The following is a 25,373-nucleotide window of genomic DNA, read 5'->3' as shown; positions in this document are numbered from 1 at the left end:
GAGTAAAGTGATGGCAGAGACAGGATTGACATGGCCAGAAGCTTTACCCATTGTACTGTACAGCATCAGAACCACTCCCAGGTCCCCTCTTAATCTGTCTCCCTTTGAAATCTTGTTTGGTCGACAACCGCATGTTATGATTAACCCTCAGGATGATTTGAAGTGTAACAATGAAGTGACTGTAAAATACTTGATTAACATGAGTAAACAGTTAAGGAATCAAAATGATAATCTGAAGTTAGTGATTCCTGATTTACCAGATAGTAATTGTCATGACATTGAACCTGGGGATTATGTAATGATACGGAATTTTCTACGCTCAGGTTGCCTTATTGACAGATGGGAAGGACCATACCAGGTCTTATTGACTAGCACTACAGCATTGAAGGTTGCTGAGAGAGAGACTTGGGTTCATTTGTCCCACTGTAAGAAGGTCGTTGATCCAGAGAAGTCCTGTGATAAGGAACAGACGGTAGAGGTTGTATCACTAGAGTGTCTGTTCCAGGAGGACTAAAGCGGCACCTGAGCATCGAGAACCACGAGATCAAAAGCAGTTGTCGATCCCCTGTTCCCTTTTTTTTGTTTTTCTCCACTTCCCATCCCCTCTCCCTCAAATTATTTTTCCCCCCTTCTCATTCTTCTTCGTCTCCTCCTAAGATGGACTTGCCTCAAGAGACTGTGATCCGGATTTTCCTGTTGACCATGATGTTGACCAGAGCAGTCTATTCCGGCGAGAGTACCATGGAGTTCGAGAGAGGTTCTGGAATGGGTTCTGATGACAGAAATGGAGGCGTAGTTTTCCGAGAACAACATAATCAACAAGCAAAGGCGAGTATCAGAAAACGATCCGATAGCATTGACCATAGAAGGAATTGTGAAGGATTGTTAGCTGAAGAAAACTGTATCTGTCGGCTCTGTAACAATGTCATTGAGGATGGGTGCATAAAGAAATGCCAATCCAGTTTTAATATCCATATGGACCGGCATCCATTGAGTGACTATCACTCCTTAGTGGGTAATGTGTTAAATAAAACAGATTGTTGGGTATGCTCTCAAGTACCTCAAGGTCATAGCAAATCAGGGCTAGTACCATTTCCTTTAACGATAGGGGAGGTACTTGAGTTAAGTGGTGGGAGACCGGTGGACAGGAGGTTTAATATCTCCAGTCCTCCTAGTTTGAAGCTCCACCAATACCATGTGGATAGGTCCCTATTATGTTTCAACATCTCCAATCCCCGAAAGCCGGGAAATTGGGAAGTGTCATGGAGTAACCAAACTATGACCTTTTCGCCTAGAGCAGATAGAATGCCTACAGATACAGAGCTTGTACGCCACATAGCCAGTAGGGGAAAATCTTTCCGGTATAGGTATACCTTAGGAAATAGGATTACTAGAGTTGGAGAGGTATCACCAGGATACTGTGCACATATCGTACAACCTGATACGTGTACTAAGCAGATGGAAGAATTAGGGTTAGGAGATTTCACATGGAAGGTGTGTAATATGGTTATGTCCTACTCCGTCCCATATGTTCTCCCCGATGATGCATATTTCATATGCGGGAGAAAGGCGTACAAGTGGCTTGCCCCAAACTCTGAAGGATTGTGTTATATTGGAAAAGTACTGCCTGAAGTAATGACTGTATCACATGACAAAATGAAAGACATACACCGTGGTGCCCAAGCTCCTTATACTCACACCCATTACGAGCACGTTGTTAAAAGGCACCTGATAGAGAAGACAGAGCATCCGGCCTCTGATCTGATAAGTGAATCCACCGGGATTCAATTCTTAATCGCGTTAGATTTCACCCGCACCGCTAGAGGAGTGCTGAATTATAAATACATATCGGCGCTCGCAAATTTGTTAGATAATATCACTGAAATGTATGATGACACGTTTAGGTATACTGGAAGAGAACTTCAGGCTTACAAAACAGAACTGGTACAGCATAGAATGGTTCTCAACTACCTCACAGCAGTGACAGGCGGATATTGTGTCACACTGGCAACACAATACGGCGTGAAATGTTGCACATATATTACGAATAGCACCGAGGATCCGGTCGAGGTCATAGACCAAAAGATGGACGATATTCTCCAATTGAAGTGGGAATTTCGCAGGAGACACAATCTCACTCTTGCTGCTGTAGGTAATGAGCTGACTGGTTGGGTGTCATGGTTGAACCCGCGAAATTGGTTTTCTGGTTTAGGAGAATGGGCTCAAGGAGTCATAATGGATGTTGGGAAGTTTCTCCTATGTATCTTAGGTGTTGTCATATCGATTGGATTGATATTTAGATGCGGTCAGGCTTTAATGAAGTGCAATCATCGTACAAGGGTAATGAGTTTAAGGAGTGAGGAAACTGTAATTCCAATGGACTTGATTTATGACCCAAATGTAGAAACAATGATGTGATGAAAATGCGATTTCTACGGTCCGTTTCTTTCACCTGTTTTTCCGTTTTCTCCAAGGTAACAAGACCCACTTGGACGAGGAATTTGATGAGCCGATATACAGACAACAGAGGGATTAAAGAAGAAGTTTGACAACCTGATACACAGATTTTTGATGAACTATGCCATGGATCCCCAGTTTCCCTAGAAATTTTAAAATTACGCTAGCCCAACACTTTTGTAAATCTATGGACATTGACAGCTTTTGCTCGCACCTTATGGGCAAAAGCACAAAGAAGACTGCATTCAACAGACACCAAACAAGACCTCAATCGACGAATGTACATTTACCTGACATAGAATACCACCGCATTTACTGTAATTATGTTTTTTCTTCATTTCTACAACCCTCAGGTAATGACACACATAGTCGATAGGGAATACAGGCACAGATATCAGCAATCACATATCTCCCCCATTCATGTATCATCAACTAAAATGTGCTCCCCCATTTTGTTACAACCAAAGCCGAAAAGAGCTCGGTAAAGTTTGACAGCCCATCCACAGACCCGTACCACGGGATAAGAAGGAATTCAAATGTATACTTCGCAATACCTCGAAGCTTGATTTAAAACACGTACGGCACGATGATACATGACCCCCAAGCACGGATTCATACACACATGCTTCTGCTATCTCACTAGGTCATACCCTTTTCCTACCTTCTCCTCTCCTCCCCTACCCAACCATGTAAATGTATTAACCCCTGACATATATTTTTCTCTTTTGAAATGTTTTAGAAGGTGGCAGTTATTGTTGACTGCCAAAGGGTGGACTGTCAAAGTCAGAAAAATATCTCTATACACACTGCCATATTTGCACCTCATTCTGGTCCGCGCTGCGCATGCGTGCGCTCTCCCGTGCGTGCGCATACTCACAGTCGCGGGCACCCGCAGGCGCACGGTATGCGTATTTACGGTAGAGTTTATGTGATCGTAGCGTGCGACTCAATCGTTACATATTTTCAGTAATAATGTATTTTGTAGATCATGGTCCCTTTGATAGATTCTGAAAGTTTAGTTAACATAGCATGTTCCTGAACAGAGAGATCCCTCTTTGTATTGTACGAAGGGTCTAACAGGGGTCATACAGTGGTGTTTGGTACCCATCGGAAGAGTATTTAAATAGCAATATTCCGGTGTTGGTTTGGAGCGGATTAATCGCTCATGCGAATAGTTATGGACATAAGAAGTTTATGTCCATTTACTATTATTTGTTCTTATTTAGTCATGCGGCGGGAAACTCAGTATCCCACCCACCTGAACAGTTGGAAGCAGTCACAACCCACCTGTATGAATCAACCTATGACCTTTTGTTATAATGCGAAGCCGAATTCCTGTGTCCAATGAACAATGAGATTGTAGGGACCATTGAATTGTATTGTGTGTGGGGCATAAATAGGCAGGCCGACCATATCCAGTTCACTCTCTTCAACGGTTCTCATTGCTGATAATCGGGAGCTGGATATCGAGGCGCATGCGATCGTTTCCCCTTGTGCGTAAGTGTTTCTCCGCAATCATATTGATCTTCTTGTTATTCCGAGCCAATCTCTCTCAATTTCTCTCTCTCTCTCTCTCCTTCTCTTTCTCTCTCATTTTCCCTTAAATTGTATTGTATTGTATTTCCTGTGTAGTTATCTGGTTAGGTAGTCTATGTTATATTGTAGTGTATGACTTGTATTGTGTTTAACTCTTTTGCAAGTATAGCATTCATAATATATATTTTAGGCGTTGGACCCTGAGCACGGTATCTGTGTGTTTCTTATAGTATTAAGTATTCTCAGAGCGTCGCTGACGCTCGAACAGCTTTAAAGGTAATAAGGTTATACTGTGTTGCATTTACACTCTAACATTACACTAAGGTTTTACTGCACAATACACTGTTTATGGTTTAGATACAAAGGTTTAATATAGTGAGCGTCAGTGCCGCTGGTGATCTCCTCGTGGTCCCGAGCGTCCGCTACGCTATAGCGAATCATTACGTTAGTTAACAGCCAATAACGTGCCTGCCTGTGATCTCTTGGCCGTGAGTGAACGTGACGCTTGAGCGTCTCGATCACGGCAAAGCGATTGTTACGCAACTAGCGTACCCTTACGGTACTTCATACGTAGATAGCGTACAGTGTTCTTAGACCTCATAAAGGGTATTATATACGATAAATATTTAGCTTTATCATCTGCTAGGCAGAACAATGACTGACAGGAGTCTCCAAACTGCCCCCACCCCACGGAACACTACAGCCTGCAGGTGGGACAGTCCCAAAACAATTGGACTGTCCCGCGAAAATCTGGACAGTCGGGAGATATGCACACACACCAATTGTATTGCTCCAATGGGCACCCCCCAAATAAAAAACTGAATTCCCCCATAAAAATGCATTCCTTTCTCTGAGATTTGCTATCACACATCCATCCATCCCACAGCCCAGGCCCTGCACAGGTACTCACCACAGCACAATGCCATCTCCTACAGCTCGGAACAGATCATTGGTGTTCGGATTCATGGGAAGAACATGCTTGCAGTCTGGGTCATTTTCTAAGGCTTTGTTTATCCAGTTTACAAAGGCATATTTTTCCTCCTCTAAAATCAAACAACAAGATTGAGTTTTGTATCTTGAAATGCTTTAGACAGGTGCACAAAACATTACAGTAACCTGATCAGCCATAGAAGAGGACAGTGACTGACCCTACGAGTGTCCAGTTCAATAAAAACCCATTTCATTATATGGGAATCAGCAACAGTGACAGCACAGTCTTCAATAAACAAGGTGCACGATTTTAGACAGACAGTAAATCCAATTAAGATGCTCTCAAAAGACTGTTCTTAAGGACTAGCATCTTGCATCAGAGTCCACAAATACAGTTAGCAGCCAGTTTTCAGTAATGAATTATTAATACTAAAATGCTGTGTTTACCAAATGAATCTCAAAAGAATGCATTAATGAAAACATATCCAAGAATCTATAGTATCCATGATCTGAGGCCTGCAGCCTATGCGGCCTTCCCTTTTATACAGCAGAAGAATGGCTAGCAACGGAGACCAATGGCAACAGAAGTTACTGTAAATACTGTCTATGGCAGGGGTTCTATCTGCACAGTCAGGGAAGTCTGGGGCATTAGACTAAACACATGTTCAATTTAGCTTTACTGGTTCTTTAATAATTGCGAATATCACCATGCTTCCTGATACATTTGGCAAGCAGCACACAAAATGTGACTGCATTCACGTAGTGTAGGTTCCCTCAATGCCCAAATGAACGCTTTAAAATCACTAAATATAGAAAATCCTAGAATCTGCAGCAATGTTAATGGAGAATTAGAAGTCCCTACAGGATAGGAAAGGAGACTGCGCATGTTCTACTCTCTAACGAGCATACACTGATATTTCTGAGGACATACCTGAATAAGAGTGCTGGGTTCCCTCACTAGACAGCTCGGAGGTGCCCCCGATTGCACAAATTCCCTCTTTGCGGTTGATTGCCTTCCGAAAGGTTTTGGCAATGTCACTACTTTTTAATTCTTGTACAAGCTATAGGGGAAAAAAATAAATCATATGGATGAAAAAACTGTAATTCAAATTCAAAGAAGACAAATGCAAAATGCTAGTAATCACTGCATTACATCATTTCCATGTAAACTTCCCCACTTTCTGGATCCAAAACCCACAATGGTGTTTAAAAATAATACACACATTATGATCCTGAACTACCCCTCCCTCATCCAGTATCAGGCACATTACACACCAAGTATTTGACTATTTAAAATAGAACATTCCTTACAAGAAAATTAAAAAATACATTTTCATTTTAACACAAGAGAAATAAAACCCAAAAACAAAAAACACAGAAGAGAACCAAAATTGTGCAGCCACAGATTTCTCAATTAATGCACTATTCGTGGCAGCATATATCTAGATCAGACGTGTCAAACTCACGGCCCATGGGCCACATGTGACCCACAATGCTTACTTTTGCGGCCCAAGTTTACTTCTTTTTTTTAAACAATGGAATGTGGCCCACTACAGCTGAACGAGTTACTGTTGGTCCATTTGCCTTGATCAGAGCACAGCTCTGATTGGGCAGTATTCACTGCTCTGCACATGCACAAGATAGTGATAGCAATGGGCAAATGTCCACGGAAGTAAGATACCGACGGTTGGGATCCCAGCGGTCAATCATAACTACATCCTATCCACAGGGGGAGTTGTGCATGCCCGGCTTACCACTGAATCCGTCACGCCCTGTATGCATACGGCTACAGTGGTAAGCCGGGCATGCACAGCAACCCCCCCTGTGGATGGGATGTAGTTAGGATTGACCGCCAGGTTCCCAACCACCGGTTGATTGCCTTCCGAAAGGTTTTGGCAATGTCAGCAGTAATGGTGGCAGTAAGCTCTGCCACCATTACCACTTAAGCGGTCCCACCCTGTATGCGTGTGTGTGCCCAACTGCCCTGTGGACCCAACTGTCCTAATTGCAGGAGGATTCTTCTGGAATCTGTATAGAAAAAAAAAGTCTCTCAACGAAGAAAGTAAATTGGAGTGGTCTGGCACAGGGGTTGAAGGCTGAAAAGACACAGGAGGCACAGAGGGTTTGTGACTGGAGGGGGCACAAGGAGCAAGAGGAAATACCAGGGGCATGTGGCTAGACTGGAGGGACCGAGCGGGGCTGGAAGGGGCAAATTTTACTAGCTCACTCTGATTATACAGGAGAGAGGACCGCACAGTGATATACGAGGGGGAATAATACCGCTCCCAGCTCACACCTGATGTGGTGTTATTAATATATATAGGAGAAGGGACTGCACAGTGATATATGAGGGGGAATAACACAGCTCCAGCTCACACGGATATGTGGTGTTAATATTAGAGATGAGCGCCGGAAATTTTTCGGGTTTTGTGTTTTGGTTTTGGGTTCGGTTCCGCGGCCGTGTTTTGGGTTCGACCGCGTTTTGGCAAAACCTCACCGAATTTTTTTTGTCGGATTCGGGTGTGTTTTGGATTCGGGTGTTTTTTTCCAAAAACCTAAAAAACAGCTTAAATCATAGAATTTGGCGGTCATTTTGATCCCAAAGTATTATTAACCTCAAAAACCATAATTTCCACTCATTTTCAGTCTATTCTGAATACCTCACACCTCACAATATTATTTTTAGTCCTAAAATTTGCACCGAGGTCGCTGTGTGAGTAAGATAAGCGACCCTAGTGGCCGACACAAACACCGGGCCCATCTAGGAGTGGCACTGCAGTGTCACGCAGGATGGCCCTTCTAAAAAACCCTCCCCAAACAGCACATGACGCAAAGAAAAAAAGAGGCGCAATGAGGTAGCTGTGTGAGTAAGATTAGCGACCCTAGTGGCCGACACAAACACCGGGCCCATCTAGGAGTGGCACTGCAGTGTCACGCAGGATGTCCCTTCCAAAAAACCCTCCCCAAACAGCACATGACGCAAAGAAAAAAAGAGGCGCAATGAGGTAGCTGTGTGAGTAAGATAAGCGACCCTAGTGGCCGACACAAACACCGGGCCCATCTAGGAGTGTCACTGCAGTGTCACGCAGGATGTCCCTTCCAAAAAACCCTCCCCAAACAGCACATGACGCAAAGAAAAAAAGAGGCGCAATGAGGTAGCTGTGTGAGTAAGATAAGCGACCCTAGTGGCCGACACAAACACCGGGCCCATCTAGGAGTGGCACTGCACTGTCACGCAGGATGTCCCTTCCAAAAAACCCTCCCCAAACAGCACATGACGCAAAGAAAAATAAAAGAAAAAAGAGGTGCAAGATGGAATTGTCCTTGGGCCCTCCCACCCACCCTTATGTTGTATAAACAGGACATGCACACTTTAACCAACCCATCATTTCAGTGACAGGGTCTGCCACACGACTGTGACTGATATGACGGGTTGGTTTGGACCCCCACCAAAAAAGAAGCAATTAATCTCTCCTTGCACAAACTGGCTCTACAGAGGCAAGATGTCCACCTCATCATCATCCTCCGATATATCACCGTGTACATCCCCCTCCTCACAGATTATCAATTCGTCCCCACTGGAATCCACCATCTCAGCTCCCTGTGTACTTTGTGGAGGCAATTGCTGCTGGTCAATGTCTCCACGGAGGAATTGATTATAATTCATTTTAATGAACATCATCTTCTCCACATTTTCTGGATGTAACCTCGTACGCCGATTGCTGACAAGGTGAGCGGCGGCACTAAACACTCTTTCGGAGTACACACTTGTGGGAGGGCAACTTAGGTAGAATAAAGCCAGTTTGTGCAAGGGCCTCCAAATTGCCTCTTTTTCCTGCCAGTATAAGTACGGACTGTGTGACGTGCCTACTTGGATGCGGTCACTCATATAATCCTCCACCATTCTTTCAATGGGGAGAGAATCATATGCAGTGACAGTAGACGACATGTCCGTAATCGTTGTCAGGTCCTTCAGTCCGGACCAGATGTCAGCATCAGCAGTCGCTCCAGACTGCCCTGCATCACCGCCAGCGGGTGGGCTCGGAATTCTGAGCCTTTTCCTCGCACCCCCAGTTGCGGGAGAATGTGAAGGAGGAGATGTTGTTGACAGGTCGCGTTCCGCTTGACTTGACAATTTACTCACCAGCAGGTGTTTGAACCCCAGCAGACTTGTGTCTGCCGGAAAGAGAGATCCAAGGTAGGCTTTAAATCTAGGATCGAGCACGGTGGCCAAAATGTAGTGCTCTGATTTCAACAGATTGACCACCCGTGAATCCTTGCTAAGCGAATTAAGGGCTCCATCCACAAGTCCCACATGCCTAGCGGAATCGCTCCGTGTTAGCTCCTCCTTCAATGTCTCCAGCTTCTTCTGCAAAAGCCTGATGAGGGGAATGACCTGACTCAGGCTGGCAGTGTCTGAACTGACTTCACGTGTGGCAAGTTCAAAGGGCATCAGAACCTTGCACAACGTTGAAATCATTCTCCACTGCGCTTGAGACAGGTGCATCCCACCTCCTATATCGTGCTCAATTGTATAGGCTTGAATGGCCTTTTGCTGCTCCTCCAACCTCTGAAGCATATACAGGGTTGAATTCCACCTCGTTACCACTTCTTGCTTCAGATGATGGCAGGGCAGGTTCAGTAGTTTTTGGTGGTGCTCCAGTCTTCTGTACGTGGTGCCTGTACGCCGAAAGTGTCCCGCAATTCTTCTGGCCACCGACAGCATCTCTTGCACGCCCCTGTCGTTTTTTTAAAAATTCTGCACCACCAAATTCAAGGTATGTGCAAAACATGGGACGTGCTGGAATTGGCCCAGATTTAATGCACACACAATATTGCTGGCGTTGTCCGATGCCACAAATCCACAGGAGAGTCCAATTGGGGTAAGCCATTCCGCGATGATCTTCCTCAGTTGCCGTAAGAGGTTTTCAGCTGTGTGCGTATTCTGGAAACCGGTGATACAAAGCGTAGCCTGCCTAGGAAAGAGTTGGCGTTTGCGAGATGCTGCTACTGGTGCCGCCGCTGCTGTTCTTGCGGCGGGAGTCCATACATCTACCCAGTGGGCTGTCACAGTCATATAGTCCTGACCCTGCCCTGCTCCACTTGTCCACATGTCCGTGGTTAAGTGGACATTGGGTACAACTGCATTTTTTAGGACACTGGTGAGTCTTTTTCTGACGTCCGTGTACATTCTCGGTATCGCCTGCCTAGAGAAGTGGAACCTAGATGGTATTTGGTAACGGGGGCACACTACCTCAAGAAATTGTCTAGTTCCCTGTGAACTAACGGCGGATACCGGACGCACGTCTAACACCAACATAGTTGTCAAGGCCTCAGTTATCCGCTTTGCAACAGGATGACTGCTGTGATATTTCATCTTCCTCGCAAAGGACTGTTGGACAGTCAATTGCTTGGTGGAAGTAGTAAAAGTGTGCTTACGACTTCCCTTCTGGGATGACCATCGACTCCCAGCAGCAACAACAGCAGCGCCAGCAGCAGTAGGCGTTACACGCAAGGATGCATCGGAGGAATCCCAGGCAGGAGAGGACTCGTCAGAATTGCCAGTGACATTGCCTGCAGGACTATTGGCATTCCTGGGGAAGGAGGAAATTGACACTGAGGGAGTTGGTGGGGTGGTTTGCGTGAGCTTGGTTACAAGAGGAAGGGATTTACTGGTCAGTGGACTGCTTCCGCTGTCACCCAAAGTTTTTGAACTTGTCACTGACTTATTATGAATGCGCTGCAGGTGACGTATAAGGGAGGATGTTCCGAGGTGGTTAACGTCCTTACCCCTACTTATTACAGCTTGACAAAGGGAACACACGGCTTGACACCTGTTGTCCGCATTTCTGGTGAAATACTTCCACACCGAAGAGCTGATTTTTTTGGTATTTTCACCAGGCATGTCAACGGCCATATTCCTACCACGGACAACAGGTGTCTCCCCGGGTGCCTGACTTAAACAAACCACCTCACCATCAGAATCCTCCTGGTCAATTTCCTCCCCAGCGCCAGCAACACCCATATCCTCCTCATCCTGGTGTACTTCAACACTGACATCTTCAATCTGACTATCAGGAACTGGACTGCGGGTGCTCCTTCCATCACTTGCAGGGGGCGTGCAAATGGTGGAAGGCGCATGCTCTTCACGTCCAGTGTTGGGAAGGTCAGGCATCGCAACCGACACAATTGGAGTCGGACTCTCCTTGTGGATTTGGGATTTCGAAGAACGCACAGTTCTTTGCGGTGCTACTGCTTTTGCCAGCTTTAGTCTTTTCATTTTTCTAGCGAGAGGCTGAGTGCTTCCATCCTCATGTGAAGCTGAACCACTAGCCATGAACATAGGCCAGGGCCTCAGCCGTTCCTTGCCACTCCGTGTGGTAAATGGCATATTGGCAAGTTTACGCTTCTCCTCCGACAATTTTATTTTAGGTTTTGGAGTCCTTTTTTTACTGATATTTGGTGTTTTGGATTTGACATGCTCTGTACTATGACATTGGGCATCGGCCTTGGCAGACGACGTTGCTGGCATTTCATCGTCTCGGCCATGACTAGTGGCAGCAGCTTCAGCACGAGGTGGAAGTGGATCTTGATCTTTCCCTAATTTTGGAACCTCAACATTTTTGTTCTCCATATTTTAATAGGCACAACTAAAAGGCACCTCAGGTAAACAATGGAGATGGATGGATTGGATACTAGTATACAATTATGGACGGGCTGCCGAGTGCCGACACAGAGGTAGCCACAGCCGTGAACTACCGCACTGTACTGTGTCTGCTGCTAATATATAGACTGGTTGATAAAGAGATAGTATACTCGTAACTAGTATGTATGTATAAAGAAAGAAAAAAAAACCACGGTTAGGTGGTATATACAATTATGGACGGGCTGCCGAGTGCCGACACAGAGGTAGCCACAGCCGTGAACTACCGCACTGTACTGTGTCTGCTGCTAATATAGACTGGTTGATAAAGAGATAGTATACTCGTAACTAGTATGTATGTATAAAGAAAGAAAAAAAAACCACGGTTAGGTGGTATATACAATTATGGACGGGCTGCCGAGTGCCGACACAGAGGTAGCCACAGCCGTGAACTACCGCACTGTACTGTGTCTGCTGCTAATATAGACTGGTTGATAAAGAGATAGTATACTCGTAACTAGTATGACTATAAAGAAAGAAAAAAAAACCACGGTTAGGTGGTATATACAATTATGGACGGGCTGCCGAGTGCCGACACAGAGGTAGCCACAGCCGTGAACTACCGCACTGTACTGTGTCTGCTGCTAATATATAGACTGGTTGATAAAGAGATAGTATACTCGTAACTAGTATGTATGTATAAAGAAAGAAAAAAAAACCACGGTTAGGTGGTATATACAATTATGGACGGGCTGCCGAGTGCCGACACAGAGGTAGCCACAGCCGTGAACTACCGCACTGTACTGTGTCTGCTGCTAATATAGACTGGTTGATAAAGAGATAGTATACTCGTAACTAGTATGACTATAAAGAAAGAAAAAAAAACCACGGTTAGGTGGTATATACAATTATGGACGGGCTGCCGAGTGCCGACACAGAGGTAGCCACAGCCGTGAACTACCGCACTGTACTGTGTCTGCTGCTAATATATAGACTGGTTGATAAAGAGATAGTATACTCGTAACTAGTATGTATGTATAAAGAAAGAAAAAAAAACCACGGTTAGGTGGTATATACAATTATGGACGGGCTGCCGAGTGCCGACACAGAGGTAGCCACAGCCGTGAACTACCGCACTGTACTGTGTCTGCTGCTAATATAGACTGGTTGATAAAGAGATAGTATACTCGTAACTAGTATGTATGTATAAAGAAAGAAAAAAAAAACCACGGTTAGGTGGTATATACAATTATGGACGGGCTGCCGAGTGCCGACACAGAGGTAGCCACAGCCGTGAACTACCGCACTGTACTGTGTCTGCTGCTAATATATAGACTGGTTGATAAAGAGATAGTATACTCGTAACTAGTATGTATGTATAAAGAAAGAAAAAAAAACCACGGTTAGGTGGTATATACAATTATGGACGGGCTGCCGAGTGCCGACACAGAGGTAGCCACAGCCGTGAACTACCGCACTGTACTGTGTCTGCTGCTAATATATAGACTGGTTGATAAAGAGATAGTATACTCGTAACTAGTATGTATGTATAAAGAAAGAAAAAAAAAACACGGTTAGGTGGTATATACAATTATGGACGGGCTGCCGAGTGCCGACACAGAGGTAGCCACAGCCGTGAACTACCGCAATGTACTGTGTCTGCTGCTAATATAGACTGGTTGATAAAGAGATAGTATACTCGTAACTAGTATGACTATAAAGAAAGAAAAAAAAACCACGGTTAGGTGGTATATACAATTATGGACGGGCTGCCGAGTGCCGACACAGAGGTAGCCACAGCCGTGAACTACCGCACTGTACTGTGTCTGCTGCTAATATAGACTGGTTGATAAAGAGATAGTATACTACTAATATTATATATACTGGTGGTCAGGTCACTGGTCACTAGTCACACTGGCAGTGGCACTCCTGCAGCAAAAGTGTGCACTGTTTAATTTTAATAATAAGAATTTACTTACCGATAATTCTATTTCTCGGAGTCCGTAGTGGATGCTGGGGTTCCTGAAAGGACCATGGGGAATAGCGGCTCCGCAGGAGACAGGGCACAAAAAGTAAAGCTTTAGGATCAGGTGGTGTGCACTGGCTCCTCCCCCTATGACCCTCCTCCAAGCCAGTTAGGTACTGTGCCCGGACGAGCGTACACAATAAGGGAGGAATTTTGAATCCCGGGTAAGACTCATACCAGCCACACCAATCACACCGTACAACTTGTGATCTAAACCCAGTTAACAGTATGATAACAGCGGAGCCTCTGAAAAGATGGCTCACAACAATAATAACCCGATTTTTGTAACTATGTACAAGTATTGCAGATAATCCGCACTTGGGATGGGCGCCCAGCATCCACTACGGACTCCGAGAAATAGAATTATCGGTAAGTAAATTCTTATTTTCTCTATCGTCCTAGTGGATGCTGGGGTTCCTGAAAGGACCATGGGGATTATACCAAAGCTCCCAAACGGGCGGGAGAGTGCGGATGACTCTGCAGCACCGAATGAGAGAACTCCAGGTCCTCTTTTGCCAGGATATCAAATTTGTAGAATTTTACAAACGTGTTCTCCCCTGACCACGTAGCTGCTCGGCAGAGTTGTAATGCCGAGACCTCTCGGGCAGCCGCCCAAGATGAGCCCACCTTCCTTGTGGAATGGGCCTTAACCGATTTAGACTGTGGCAGGCCTGCCTCAGAATGTGCAAGTTGAATTGTGTTACAAATCCAACGAGCAATCGACTGCTTAGAAGCAGGCGCACCCAACTTGTTGGGTGCATACAGTATAAACAGCGAGTCAGATTTTCTGACTCCAGCTGTCCTGGAATATATTTTCAGGGCCCTGACAACTTCTAGCAACTTGGAGTCCTCCAAGTCCCTAGTAGGTGCAAGGCACCACAATAAGCTGGTTCAGGTGAAACACTGACACCACCTTAGGGAGAGAACTGGGGACGAGTCCGCAGCTCTGCCCTGTCCGAATGGACAAACAGATATGGGCTTTTTTGAGAAAAAACCACCAATTTGACACTCGCCTGGTCCAGGCCAGGGCCAAGAGCATGGTCACTTTTTATGTGAGATGCTGCAAATCCACATATTTGACTGGTTTTAAACCAATGTGATTTGAGAAATCCCAGAACTACGTTGAGATCCCACAGTGCCACTGGAGGCACAAAAAAGGGGTTTGTATATGCAATACTCCCTTGACAAACTTCTGGACTTCAGGAACTGAAGCCAATTCTTTCTGGAAGAAAATTTACAGGGCCGAATTTGAACCTTAATGGACCCCAATTTGAGGCCCATAGACACTCCTGTTTGCAGGAAATGCAGGAAACGACCGAGTTGAAATTTCTTTGTGGGGCCTTCCTGGCCTCACACCACGCAACAAATTTTCGCCACACGTGGTGATAATGTTGTGCGGTCACCTCCTTTCTGGCTTTGACCAGGGTAGGAATGACCTCTTCCGGAATGCCTTTTTTCCCTTAGGATCCGGCTTTCCATCGCCATGCCGACAAACGCAGCTGCGGTAAGTCTTGGAACAGACATGGTACTTGCTGAAGCAAGTCCCTTCTTAGCGGCAGAGGCCATAAGACCTCTGTAAGCATCTCTTGAAGTTCCGGGTACCAAGTCCTTCTTGGCCAATCCGGAGCCATGAGTATAGTTCTTACTCCTCTACGTCTTATAATTCTCAGCACCTTAGGTATGAGAAGCAGAGGAGGGAACACATACACCGACTGGTACACCCACGGTGTTACCAGAACGTCCACATCTATTGCCTGAGGGTCCCTTGACCTGGCGCAATACCTGTCCCGTTTTTTGTTCAGACGGGACGCCATCATGTCCACCTTTGGTATTTCCCAACGGTTTACAATCATGTGGAAAAACTTCTCAATGAAGTTTCCACTCTCCCGGGTGGAGGTCGTGCTGAGGAAGTCTGCTTCCCAGTTTCCATTCCCGGGATGAAAAACTGCTGACAGTGTTATCACATGATTTTCCGCCCAGCGAAAAGTCCTTGCAGTTTCTGCCATTGCCCTCCTGCTTCTTGTGTCGCCCTGTCTGTTTACGTGGGCGACTGCCGTGATGTTTTTCCCACTGGATCAATACCGGCTGACCTTGAAGCAGAGGTCTTGCTAAGCTTAGAGCATTATAAATTTACCCTTAGCTCCAGTATATTTATGTGGAGAAAAGTCTCCATACTTGATCACACTCCCTGGAAATTTTTCCCTTGTGTGACTGCTCCCCAGCCTCTCAGGCTGGGCTCCGTGGTTACCAGCATCCAATCCTGAATGCCGAATCTGCGGCCCTCTAGAAGATGAGCACTCTATAACCACCACAGGAGAGACACCCTTGTCCTTGGATATTGGGTTATCCGCTGATGCATCTGAAGATGCGATCCGGACCATTTGTCCAGCAGATCCCACTGAAAAGTTCTTACGTGAAATCTGCCGAATGGAATTGCTTCGTAGGAAGCCACCATTTTTACCAGGACCCTTGTGCAATGATGCACTGTTTTTAGGAGGTTCCTGACTTGCTCAGATAACTCCCTGGCTTTCTCTTCCGGGAGAAACACCTTTTTCTGGACTGTGTCCAGAATCATCCCTAGGCACAGCAGACGTGTCGTCGGGATCAGCTGCGAATTTGGAATATTTAGAATCCACCCGTGCTGATTGTAGCAGTATCCGAGATAGTGCTACTCCGACCTCCAACTGTTCCCTGGACTATGCCCCTATCAGGAGATCGTCCAAGTAAGGGATAATTAAGACGCCTTTTCTTCGAAGAAGAATCATCAATTCGGCCATTACCTTGGTAAAGACCCCGGGGTGCCGTGGACAATCCAAACGGCAGCGTCTGAAACTGATAGTGACAGTTCTGCACCACGAACCTGAGGTACCCTTAGTGAGAAGGGCAAATTTGGGACATAGAGGTAAGCATCCCTGATGTCCCGGGACACTATATAGTCCCCTTCTTCCTGGTTCGTTATCACTGCTCTGAGTGACTTCATCTTAATTTGAACTTTGTAAGTGTTCAAAAAAAATTTTTTTTTTTTTTTTTTTTAGAATAAGTCTCACCTAGCCTTCTGGCTTCAGTACCACAATATAGTGTGGAATAATACCCCTTTTCTGTAGTAGGAGGGGTAATTTAATTGTCACCTGCTGGGAACACAGCTTGTGAATTTTTTCCCATACTACCTCCTTGTCGGAGGGAGACTTGGTAAAGCAGACTTCAGGAGCCTGCGAAGGGGAAACGTCTCGACATTCCCATCTGTACCCCCGGGATACTACATGTAGGATCCAGGGGTCCTGTACGGTCTCAGCGCCATGCTGAGAACTTGTCAGACGCGGTGGAACGCTTCTGTTCCTGGGAATAGGCTGCCTGTTGCAGTCTTCTTCCCTTTCCTCTATCCCTGGGCAGATATGATCTTATAGGGACGAGAGGACTGAGGCTGAAAAGACGGTGTCTTTTTCTGCAGAGATGTGACTTAGGGTAAAAAACGGTGGATTTTCCAGCAGTTGCCGTGACCACCAGGTCCGATGGACCGACCCCAAACAAGTCCTCTTCCTTTATACGGCCATACTGTGCCGTTTGGAATCTGCATCACCTGACCACTGTCGTGTCCATAACATCTTCTGGCAGTTATGGACATCGCGTTTATTCATGATGCCAGAGTGCAAATATCCCTCTGTGCATCTCGCATATATAGAAATGCTCTATAGTCAATAAAATACTGTCCCTGTCAAGGGTATCAATATTTTTAGTCAGGGAATCCGACCAAGCCACCCTAGCTCTGCACATCCAGGCTGAGGCGATCGCTGGCCGCAGTATAACACCAGTATGTGTGTATATACTTTTTATTATATTTTCCAGCCTTGTCAGCTGGTCCTTGAGGACGGCCCTATCTATAGACGGTACCGCCACTTGTTTTGATAAGCGTGTGAGCGCCTTATCCACCTTAAGGGGTGTTTCCCAACGCGCCCTAACTTCTGGCGGAAAAGGGTATACCGCCCATAATTTTCTATCGGGGGGAACCCACGCATCATCACACACTTTATTTAATTTATCTGATTCAGGAAAAACTATGGTAGTTTTTTCACATCCCACATAATACCCTCTTTTGTGGTACTTGTAGTATCAGAAATACGTAACACCTCCTTCATTGCCTTTAACGTGTGGCCCTAATAAGGAATACGTTTGTTTATTCACCGTCGACACTGGATTCAGTGTCCCTGTCTGTGTCTGTGTCGACCGACTAAAGTAAACGGGCGTTTTAAAAACCCTTGACGGTGTTTTTGAGACGTCTGGACCGTACTAATTGTTTGTCGGCCGTCTCATGTCGTCAACCGACCTTGCAGCGTGTTGACATTATCACGTAATTTCCTAAATAAGCCATCCATTCCGGTGTCTACTCCCTAGAGAGTGACATCACCATTACAGGCAATTGCTCCGCCTCCTCACCAACATCGTCCTCCTACCTGTCGACACACACGTACCGACACACAGCACACACACAGGGAATGCTCTGATAGAGGACAGGACCCACTAGCCCTTTGGAGAGACAGAGGGAGAGTTTGCCAGCACACACCAAAAACGCTATAATTATATAGGGACAACCTTATATAAGTGTTTTCCCTTATAGCATCTTAATATATATATAAGCATATCGCCAAATTAGTGCCCCCCCTCTCTGTTTTAACCCTGTTTCTGTAGTGCAGTGCAGGGGAGAGCCTGGGAGCCTTCCCTCCAGCCTTTCTGTGAGGGAAAATGGCGCTGTGTGCTGAGGAGATAGGCCCCGCCCCTTTTTCGGGCGGCCTCGTCTCCCGCTCTTAACGGATTCTGGCAGGGGTTAAATATCTCCATATAGCCTCCGGAGGCTATATGTGAGGTATTTTTAGCCAAAATAGGTATTCATTTGCCTCCCAGGGCGCCCCCCTCCCAGCGCCCTGCACCCTCAGTGACTGCCGTGTGAAGTGTGCTGAGAGGAAAATGGCGCACAGCTGCAGTGCTGTGCGCTACCTTTAGAAGACTGAGGAGTCTTCTGCCGCCGATTCTGGACCTCTTCTTACTTCAGCATCTGCAAGGGGGCCGGCGGCAAGGCTCCGGTGACCATCCAGGCTGTACCTGTGATCGTCCCTCTGGAGCTGATGTCCAGTAGCCAAGAAGCCAATCCATCCTGCACGCAGGTGAGTTCACTTCTTCTCCCCTAAGTCCCTCGTTGCAGTGATCCTGTTGCCAGCAGGACTCACTGTAAAATAAAAAACCTAAGCTAAACTTTCCTAAGCAGCTCTTTAGGAGAGCCACCTAGATTGCACCCTTCTCGGCCGGGCACAAAATCTAACTGGCTTGGAGGAGGGTCATAGGGGGAGGAGCCAGTGCACACCACCTGATCCTAAAGCTTTACTTTTTGTGCCCTGTCTCCTGCGGAGCCGCTATTCCCCATGGTCCTTTCAGGAACCCCAGCATCCACTAGGACGATAGAGAAATAATATTATGTACTCCTGGCTCCTGCTATAACCTATAACTGGCACTGCAGTGCTCCCCAGTCTCCCCCACAATTATAAGCTGTGTGAGCTGAGCACAGTCAGATATATATATACATTGATGCAGCACACTGGGCTGAGCAGTGCACACAGATATGGTATGTGACTGAGTCACTGTGTGTATCGTTTTTTTCAGGCAGAGAACGGATATATTAAATAAAACAAACAACTGCACTGTCTGGTGGTCACTGTGGTCGTCAGTCACTAAACTCTGCACTCTCTTCTACAGTATCACAGCCTCAGGTCAATCTCTCTCTCTCTCTCTCAACCCTAATCTAAATGGAGAGGACGCCAGCCACGTCCTCTCCCTATCAATCTCAATGCACGTGTGAAAATGGCGGCGACGCGCGGCTCCTTATATAGAATCCGAGTCTCGCGAGAATCCGACAGCGTCATGATGACGTTCGGGCGCGCTCGGGTTAACCGAGCAAGGCGGGAGGATCCGAGTCTGCTCGGACCCGTGAAAAAAACATGAAGTTCGTGCGGGTTCGGATTCAGAGAAACCGAACCCGCTCATCTCTAATATTATTCTTTATTATCTGCAACTGTACAATGATTTGCCCTACCCTATCTAAGTAGATTACAGCAGCTTGCCTTGTTCGATCTTGGCAGACCTGAAATGGGTCAGTGTGCTGGAACTCCCAAGTATGACAGAATGATTGCGTTACATTGGCTGAAACAGTCACTGTTACTTTTACACAGACCTGAGTGGAAGTGTACATCCTCTTAATTCAAAACAAAAAACCCATGAGCAATGAACGGCTCTATCACAAGCCCCACATGATCACCCTTTGCAGTCACTCCAAGCTTAACAAGAGAAACACAGTAGTTTGCAGGAATCTATGACCTGCAAACTTCCTTTGTTCTAGGGAATAGGACTGCCACCTAGCAACAGCAGGTGCCACCTAGCAACAGCAGGTGGGTTATGTAGTAAGCATCATGATTTTCCGCTGTAAGGCAGGGAAGTGAAATTTTTAAATCACTAACCTGCCGACACTAGCAGTGAAGTTGCACTTGCCCAGCAGGCTAGGTTGTGCACAGGTCACATGCACACTAGCAACTGGGCGGGGCTAACACTCACTGAATCAGATTTTTCAAAGCTTACCGGTAGCAATCCTAATAACAAGAACACCTGTCGGTGAGTATTGTGTGTGATGGAACAAAGGAGAGTAATACCTACACATTTAGATCTGAACTGACTGAACCATTTATCTAGGCATACAGTGCTGGTGAGGCTTGTGAAAGGCAAACCCTGAGAAGAAATAACATATATATATATATATATATATACACAGTATATATATATATATATATATATATATATATATATATATATTAGAGATGAGCGGGTTCGGTTTCTCTGAATCCGAACCCGCCAGAACTTCATGTTTTTTTTCACGGGTCCGAGCGACTCGGATCTTCCCGCCTTGCTCGGTTAACCCGAGCGCGCCCGAACGTCATCACGACGCTGTCGGATTCTCGCGAGGCTCGGATTCTATCGCGAGACTCGGATTCTATATAAGGAGCCGCGTGTCGCCGCCATTTTCACACGTGCTTTGAGATTGATAGGGAGAGGACGTGGCTGGCGTCCTCTCCGTTTAGAATTAGAATAGATTAGAGAGACACTTGATTTACTAATTTTGGGGAGCATTAGGAGTACTCAGTAGTGTACAGTGCAGAGTTTTGCTGATAGTGACCAGTGACCACCACTTTTATTTATAATCCGTTCTCTGCCTGAAAAAAGCGATACACAGCACACAGTGACTCAGTCACATACCATATCTGTGTGCACTGCTCAGGCTCAGGCCAGTGTGCTGCATCATCTATTATCTATATATAATATTATATATATCTGTCTGACTGCTCAGCTCACACAGCTTATAATTGTGGGGGAGACTGGGGAGCACTACTGCAGTGCCAGTTATAGGTTATAGCAGGAGCCAGGAGTACATAATATATTATATAGTGAGTGACCACCAGACACACAGTGCAGTTTATTTAATATATCCGTTCTCTGCCTGAAAAAAGCGATACACACAGTGACTCAGTCAGTCACATACCATATCTGTGTGCACTGCTCAGGCTCAGGCCAGTGTGCTGCATCATCTATATATATTATATATCTGTCTGACTGCTCAGCTCACACAGCTTATAATTGTGGGGGAGACTGGGGAGCACTACTGCAGTGCCAGTTATAGGTTATAGCAGGAGCCAGGAGTACATAATATTATATTAAAATTAAACAGTGCACACTTTTGCTGCAGGAGTGCCACTGCCAGTGTGACTAGTGACCAGTGACCTGACCACCAGTATATAATATTAGTAGTATACTATCTCTTTATCAACCAGTCTATATTAGCAGCAGACACAGTACAGTGCGGTAGTTCACGGCTGTGGCTACCTCTGTGTCGGCACTCGGCAGCCCGTCCATAATTGTATATACCACCTAACCGTGGTTTTTTTTTCTTTCTTTATACATACATACTAGTTACGAGTATACTATCTCTTTATCAACCAGTCTATATATTAGCAGCAGACACAGTACAGTGCGGTAGTTCACGGCTGTGGCTACCTCTGTGTCGGCACTCGGCAGCCCGTCCATAATTGTATATACCACCTAACCGTGGTTTTTTTTTCTTTCTTTATACATACATACTAGTTACAAGTATACTATCTCTTTATCAACCAGTCTATATATTAGCAGCAGACACAGTACAGTGCGGTAGTTCACGGCTGTGGCTACCTCTGTGTCGGCACTCGGCAGCCCGTCCATAATTGTATATACCACCTAACCGTGGTTTTTTTTTTCTTTCTTTATACATACATACTAGTTACGAGTATACTATCTCTTTATCAACCAGTCTATATTAGCAGCAGACACAGTACAGTGCGGTAGTTCCCGGCTGTGGCTACCTCTGTGTCGGCACTCGGCAGCCCGTCCATAATTGTATATACCACCTAACCGTGGTTTTTTTTTCTTTCTTTATACATACATACTAGTTACGAGTATACTATCTCTTTATCAACCAGTCTATATATTAGCAGCAGACACAGTACAATGCGGTAGTTCACGGCTGTGGCTACCTCTGTGTCGGCACTCGGCAGCCCGTCCATAATTGTATATACCACCTAACCGTGGTTTTTTTTTCTTTCTTTATACATACATACTAGTTACGAGTATACTATCTCTTTATCAACCAGTCTATATATTAGCAGCAGACACAGTACAGTGCGGTAGTTCACGGCTGTGGCTACCTCTGTGTCGGCACTCGGCAGCCCGTCCATAATTGTATATACCACCTAACCGTGGTTTTTTTTCTTTCTTTATACATACATACTAGTTACGAGTATACTATCTCTTTATCAACCAGTCTATATTAGCAGCAGACACAGTACAGTGCGGTAGTTCACGGCTGTGGCTACCTCTGTGTCGGCACTCGGCAGCCCGTCCATAATTGTATATACCACCTAACCGTGGTTTTTTTTTCTTTCTTTATACATACATACTAGTTACGAGTATACTATCTCTTTATCAACCAGTCTATATATTAGCAGCAGACACAGTACAGTGCGGTAGTTCACGGCTGTGGCTACCTCTGTGTCGGCACTCGGCAGCCCGTCCATAATTGTATACTAGTATCCAATCCATCCATCTCCATTGTTTACCTGAGGTGCCTTTTAGTTGTGCCTATTAAAATATGGAGAACAAAAATGTTGAGGTTCCAAAATTAGGGAAAGATCAAGATCCACTTCCACCTCGTGCTGAAGCTGCTGCCACTAGTCATGGCCGAGACGATGAAATGCCAGCAACGTCGTCTGCCAAGGCCGATGCCCAATGTCATAGTACAGAGCATGTCAAATCCAAAACACCAAATATCAGTAAAAAAAGGACTCCAAAACCTAAAATAAAATTGTCGGAGGAGAAGCGTAAACTTGCCAATATGCCATTTACCACACGGAGTGGCAAGGAACGGCTGAGGCCCTGGCCTATGTTCATGGCTAGTGGTTCAGCTTCACATGAGGATGGAAGCACTCAGCCTCTCGCTAGAAAAATGAAAAGACTCAAGCTGGCAAAAGCAGCACAGCAAAGAACTGTGCATTCTTCGAAATCCCAAATCCACAAGGAGAGTCCAATTGTGTCGGTTGCGATGCCTGACCTTCCCAACACTGGACGTGAAGAGCATGCGCCTTCCACCATTTGCACGCCCCCTGCAAGTGCTGGAAGGAGCACCCGCAGTCCAGTTCCTGATAGTCAGATTGAAGATGTCAGTGTTGAAGTACACCAGGATGAGGAGGATATGGGTGTTGCTGGCGCTGGGGAGGAAATTGACCAGGAGGATTCTGATGGTGAGGTGGTTTGTTTAAGTCAGGCACCCGGGGAGACACCTGTTGTCCGTGGGAGGAATATGGCCGTTGACATGCCAGGTGAAAATACCAAAAAAATCAGCTCTTCGGTCAGTTCGGTGTGGAGGTATTTCACCAGAAATGCGGACAACAGGTGTCAAGCCGTGTGTTCCCTTTGTCAAGCTGTAATAAGTAGGGGTAAGGACGTTAACCACCTCGGAACATCCTCCCTTATACGTCACCTGCAGCGCATTCATAATAAGTCAGTGACAAGTTCAAAAACTTTGGGTGACAGCGGAAGCAGTCCACTGACCAGTAAATCCCTTCCTCTTGTAACCAAGCTCACGCAAACCACCCCACCAACTCCCTCAGTGTCAATTTCCTCCTTCCCCAGGAATGCCAATAGTCCTGCAGGCCATGTCACTGGCAATTCTGACGAGTCCTCTCCTGCCTGGGATTCCTCCGATGCATCCTTGCGTGTAACGCCTACTGCTGCTGGCGCTGCTGTTGTTGCCGCTGGGAGTCGATGGTCATCCCAGAGGGGAAGTCGTAAGCCCACTTGTACTACTTCCAGTAAGCAATTGACTGTTCAACAGTCCTTTGCGAGGAAGATGAAATATCACAGCAGTCATCCTACTGCAAAGCGGATAACTGAGGCCTTGGCATCCTGGGTGGTGAGAAACGTGGTTCCGGTATCCATCATTACTGCAGAGCCAACTAGAGACTTGTTGGAGGTACTGTGTCCCCGGTACCAAATACCATCTAGGTTCCATTTCTCTAGGCAGGCGATACCGAAAATGTACACAGACCTCAGAAAAAGAGTCACCAGTGTCCTAAAAAATGCAGCTGTACCCAATGTCCACTTAACCACGGACATGTGGACAAGTGGAGCAGGGCAGGGTCAGGACTATATGACTGTGACAGCCCACTGGGTAGATGTATGGACTCCCGCCGCAAGAACAGCAGCGGCGGCACCAGTAGCAGCATCTCGCAAACGCCAACTCTTTCCTAGGCAGGCTACGCTTTGTATCACCGCTTTCCAGAATACGCACACAGCTGAAAACCTCTTACGGCAACTGAGGAAGATCATCGCGGAATGGCTTACCCCAATTGGACTCTCCTGTGGATTTGTGGCATCGGACAATGCCAGCAATATTGTGTGTGCATTAAATCTGGGCCAATTCCAGCACGTCCCATGTTTTGCACATACCTTGAATTTGGTGGTGCAGAATTTTTTAAAAAACGACAGGGGCGTGCAAGAGATGCTGTCGGTGGCCAGAAGAATTGCGGGACACTTTCGGCGTACAGGCACCACGTACAGAAAACTGGAGCACCACCAAAAACTACTGAACCTGCCCTGCCATCATCTGAAGCAAGAAGTGGTAACGAGGTGGAATTCAACCCTCTATATGCTTCAGAGGTTGGAGGAGCAGCAAAAGGCCATTCAAGCCTATACAATTGAGCACGATATAGTAGGTGGAATGCACCTGTCTCAAGTGCAGTGGAGAATGATTTCAACGTTGTGCAAGGTTCTGATGCCCTTTGAACTTGCCACACGTGAAGTCAGTTCAGACACTGCCAGCCTGAGTCAGGTCATTCCCCTCATCAGGCTTTTGCAGAAGAAGCTGGAGGCATTGAAGGAGGAGCTAACACGGAGCGATTCCGCTAGGCATGTGGGACTTGTGGATGCAGCCCTTAATTCGCTTAACAAGGATTCACGGGTGGTCAATCTGTTGAAATCAGAGCACTACATTTTGGCCACCGTGCTCGATCCTAGATTTAAAGCCTACCTTGGATCTCTCTTTCCGGCAGACACAGGTCTGCTGGGGTTGAAAGACCTGCTGGTGACAAAATTGTCAAGTCAAGCGGAACGCGACCTGTCAACATCTCCTCCTTCACATTCTCCCGCAACTGGGGGTGCGAG

General features: G+C 46.1%; 1 protein-coding gene across 1 annotated transcript in view; it reads right to left on the bottom strand.

Moving 5' to 3' along the window:
* Positions 1-25,373, bottom strand: part of LOC134949855 (plastin-3-like) — a 170,778-nt gene that overhangs the window by 76,088 nt on the left and 69,317 nt on the right. The window contains exons 7-8 of the mRNA XM_063938561.1: positions 5,855-5,984; positions 4,904-5,036 (exon numbers count right to left, since the gene is read on the bottom strand). Of these exons, the coding sequence (XP_063794631.1) occupies positions 4,904-5,036; positions 5,855-5,984 (263 nt within the window). The remainder of the gene's footprint in view (positions 1-4,903; positions 5,037-5,854; positions 5,985-25,373) is intronic.

The sequence above is a fragment of the Pseudophryne corroboree genome, chromosome 8 (genome assembly GCF_028390025.1).
Source record: "Pseudophryne corroboree isolate aPseCor3 chromosome 8, aPseCor3.hap2, whole genome shotgun sequence".
NCBI classification, from domain to species: domain Eukaryota; kingdom Metazoa; phylum Chordata; class Amphibia; order Anura; family Myobatrachidae; genus Pseudophryne; species Pseudophryne corroboree.
Note: the sequence above shows the minus strand (reverse complement) of the source record. Positions and strands in the feature narration are given on the sequence as shown.